The 4,387-nt window shown below is 34.6% G+C and overlaps 2 protein-coding genes across 2 annotated transcripts; one reads left to right on the top strand and one right to left on the bottom strand.

Moving 5' to 3' along the window:
- LOC105163772 (putative lipid-transfer protein DIR1) lies at positions 1 to 441 on the bottom strand. The gene has a single exon (XM_011082231.3). The coding sequence runs from the start codon at positions 396 to 398 to the stop codon at positions 90 to 92; it is 309 nt and encodes a 102-aa protein (XP_011080533.1). The 5' UTR covers positions 399 to 441; the 3' UTR covers positions 1 to 89.
- Positions 442 to 3,019: 2,578 nt separating this feature from the next.
- On the top strand, positions 3,020 to 3,963 carry LOC105163771 (uncharacterized). Its single transcript, XM_011082230.3, has 2 exons — positions 3,020 to 3,178; positions 3,490 to 3,963. Exons 1-2 carry the CDS (start codon positions 3,164 to 3,166, stop codon positions 3,820 to 3,822), a joined length of 348 nt encoding a protein of 115 aa, XP_011080532.1. The 5' UTR covers positions 3,020 to 3,163; the 3' UTR covers positions 3,823 to 3,963.
- The last annotated feature ends 424 nt before the right edge of the window (positions 3,964 to 4,387 follow it).

Raw genomic sequence — 4,387 nt, forward strand, 5'->3', positions numbered from 1 at the left:
TGATCATGGAATAATGATTTGAGATAGAACAGGGCACAAGAAACATGTAATTTGGTCTCACTCTTTCTGCCCACGTACATGAATTAAACTTAGCATTCGGGGGGAGAAGGAACGTTGCACTTGGCAGGAAGTGCTAAGGCCAGGTCAGGATCAATCCCAAGAGAAGGCAACATAAACGAGTTCTTGTATGAACACAGGCACTCCAAGTCAGCCCCCGCGACGGCCTCGCAGCACTCGGGCGAGGGCGCCTCCGGGTTAGGGGGCGTCACCGATGGCTTGCATGCCGTGAACCCATCCTCCGTCACGTTGCATAAACTCATCGCGTTTGCTCCGTCGAGAACCACCATTATCACCACCACTAGCAGCACCACTTTTGTGATCATCCCACCAGCTCCCATTCCACTTGTTTGGTGTGTGTGTGCGTGTGGATTTTACAGCATTGGGGATATATATATATATATATAAAGATCTAAGAGTGGTTTTTGAGGTTGTGAACCCGTGATGGGGAATTTTGGCAGGGTTAGGGGTCACGGGTGAGGCTGGGACCGACCTTTATTAATCATGTCATGTTGGCCCTTTTGATTTGTGGCCTGCAACGCATCCATGCACCCTAAACTACTTTTAGTATGTCTACTTCTGAAACTTGTCACATGATCTACTAAACAAGTGTTTCGTAACCTTTTTTTTTTTTTAATTTTGAGAATAAATTGTAAAGAAAATTATAAATTATGCAGGACGATAATGTTTGAGAATTAAAAATGAAAAAACGTTGATATTGGAGTGTTTAGAAAAATAGTTTGATGTTTACGGGGTTCAATAACACCACAATGGCCGAAATGGATTTGGAAGGAGTAATTTCTACTGTCTTCTTATATATGTTTCTTGAACATAATTAGAATAGGATTGATAATGTGTTAAAAATGTGGCAAGTCCAAGACTTTATTCAATCTGTTCAAATGTTTTCAGAAAACCCATTTGTAGTTCGGGCATAAACATAAATTAAACTACTCGTCACTCAATTGTAATCGGTTCATAATAACTCATTTGAATTTAATTTATTGAATTTAACAAATAAAATTTAACTAATTTTATTTGTTCGATAAACCGTCAAGTTCGATTTAAATTCGATTAGCTCAAAAATAATAAAATATACTTAAAAATATTAAATTATTTGAGCTTGATTCATGTTTGATCTAGTTATAACATATTTAGGCTCGATTAAATTAATAATCATATCAAAGTTCAAATGCAACTTTTTAAGCTTGACATTAGTTTATTTAGGCTTTTACCTTTTTTTTAATTTATTTTTATCTTGGGTACTATTTTTGAGTTTTTATCGAGTCAATTTGCACGTTTAATTAAAAGTAAATGAGAAAAAAAAATAATAGAAGACATGAAAAGTGCATGAAATGTTGACAAAAACAGTAGAAAACACACCCTGACCGTGTTTTTCAACGAGATATTTATAAAAGATTACCTGAGGATTAAACACCCTGCCTGTGTTCAAAAGCACGTTTGTGGGTCATTTTACGTATCACATGAGAAAACACGATTTAATTGGATGGTTTTTTTTGGCAGAATCATGTTTTTGCTGCAATTCCTTCCGACCCAAGTTTCTACAAGTTCCCGAACTATGTAAATAATATAAATTTTCAACCGTTTTGTGGAGAGAAAAATAAAAAAATCCATCACGTACATATTCATTCATAATTCATTGATATCAAGAATTTGGATCGAGATAGGAAGGTTTTAAGAAGCGTCAAGCCAACTAAAGAGTAAAGGATATAGTTTTTTATGGAAAAAATACAAGCAACCTCCTTTATGATATTGCAAATAAGCAAATTATCTCTTATGTAGAGCAAATTAGTAATTTATCATCTTGTGCTGTTAAAAATGTAGTAAGTTACCCCCTCTTTAGACAATGAGGTAAATTACTTCTTTTTAAAAAATACGAGTTGAATCGCTATTATTTTTTTATAGAGGAGATCAATTGATTCATTGACAATATCACAACAACATAAATTGCATTAAACCTATTTTTCTATCTCCGTTCTTCTTGCATTTTTCTTAATTAATGTTTAGAGTAGGATTTTTATTGTTTTATCCTGCCAAGTTTATGATATAGCTGAGTAGTCTCTTTGTCCTAAAATCAAGTCGAACGCTTTGTAGATTAATGAAATTATTTTAATTTTCTTTCTCATATTCAGTGTAATTTGATTTGATTTGATTTAATTCCTAAACCCACGGCCCACTCCCACAAACGAGGTGGCATGTAATGCGATCATTGCCTTATTACCCAAGATATTCACTGTCCTGATTTCAGAAACCTTACTATTTTGTCCTAAAAAGACGTCCTATTAGAAAAATAGAGCCCTCAGGACTTATAAGTCACTCAAGTTGCTCTTTTACAATAAATATGATCAAACGTATAAAAACGTCGAATATTAATATTACTAGTTGATATTTTATCACTAATATTATCGTTTCTCAGTGATTGAGCACTACAGTCCCTTCTAATTAGACAGTGTGTTGGCAGTCCAACTCCCACAAAAACTCCCCAACTTTTAGCTCTAAATGCGAATTGGAGGGCTAAGAAGCTTACGAGAATGGAATTTGGTTCCACTTTTTTCACTAAAGTCTTCAATTATTAAGCCATTTGCATCGCAAAAATCTCCTTTTCCACTCTTTCTTTATTCCCTTTGGAGATGTTCTTTTCCTTGAAAAAGAATCATTATCACTACTAATATAACTTGATTCTGTGCCATATATCTTCTCCAATGTTGGAGAATTCAGGTAAATCGAATGTCCGTTCCGAGGCACAAATATCATGTATGAATCCATTTTGACAATTCATCGTGTTGTAATTTTAAAATTTCAGACAGAAATGATCGGAATTTGCTAAAATAACCAAAAAAAAAAAAGAAAAAGTGGGTCACGTGCATGTCACAACATGCACTTTTCCTAGTATGTATTTGAAATAAGTTGATCGTGAATACTTCTATATATATATGAAATCAAATATTCGGAATACGAGGAATAATACATGCGATACAAACACGAATCTTTTTTTCCCTATTTATATAGGACTAATTGCTCACCATATCTTCGTATCAAATTCTGATTATTATTCAAAACTATCTGTAGTCTCTCTGTCTGCTGCTTCATGGCCTCTCTTCAGGTGCATTCTCTTGATTTTGCTCTATTCATTTTTACAAGGCGGATTATATGTAGCTTAGTGGAAATTTCTAGCCCGAACTATAAGTGTTATACGCTTGCCATGTAATTGTCACTTTTCTTTAATTTTACACCAATCTATATGATTGATTCAGATTTAGCCGAACCAAGTCCGGGCTAAAATTTTCTATAGCTTAAGAGCTTTTTTTAAGCAGTTTCCTTCATAAAATCTATAAGCCAAACAAGCCCATGCAGTTGTTTACGTACGTTTGGTACTCATAATACGATATTAATTATCAATCAATAACCCAGCAGGTTGGTGCTACTCCAGTGGAGGATGTGATCATCGAAGCAGAAGCAACCCCACAACTGGTGGCGCAGCCGCCCCCTCCGCCGCCGGAGCCCGTCAAGAGTACCGTGGATGTAGAAGAAGAAGAAGAAGAAGGAGGAGGTGTGGACGAGTTAACCGCGCCGCCGTACGAAGGGGAGGTGGAAAACTGGGATGATGAGGAAGAGAAAGACGACATCGAGTACTCGCCGTTGACGGAGAGAGAAGGCGGGGCGTTTAGGTCCGCCGCCGGACAGCCAGGTGCGACGTTTGGTGATTTCAATGAAGACGAGGAGGAAGAGGATGAACACGCCCCCTGATTATTAGTTAATATTATTAATTCTTAATTAAGCTGCTTTTATATTATAATTATAATAATCTGTGGTGGATTATCATGATTTTACTTAAGTTAATTTTATGTACTGCATCTGCATGCATGTTTTAAGTGACTTTTGGCTTAAGTTTGAAGTGTTCAATTTGGATTTGCAGCTTAAATTACTACTACCTAGTTTCTATTTTCACAATTAATTATTCGAAAAATATTATTAATATTATGCTTATTAGAACTTTTGTAAATTACAACGACCTCTTTTAAGACTTAGCATAATTACAAATATCCCTTTATTATTTAAAAAATAATCAATATTTCCCAGATTTTAAGGGTCGTATAACATTTAGCTCATTCCATTAGTCTCTATTAGGTTTTCATTTATTTTTTATGGTGAACACACTCAAATGCCTTTATAGACTAAAAATTATATATATAATTTGATCTCTTTTTAAGAAAATTTTATTTTTTTTGTGGACTAAGTGGATAATTTTTTTTAATTTTTTATTTTTCATCCACCCCGTTTGATTTCTTTACAAAATTTTATTTTTAACAAA

This window comes from Sesamum indicum, linkage group LG6, assembly GCF_026168435.1.
Source record: "Sesamum indicum cultivar Baizhima isolate 11 linkage group LG6, ASM2616843v1, whole genome shotgun sequence".
NCBI lineage: Eukaryota > Viridiplantae > Streptophyta > Magnoliopsida > Lamiales > Pedaliaceae > Sesamum > Sesamum indicum.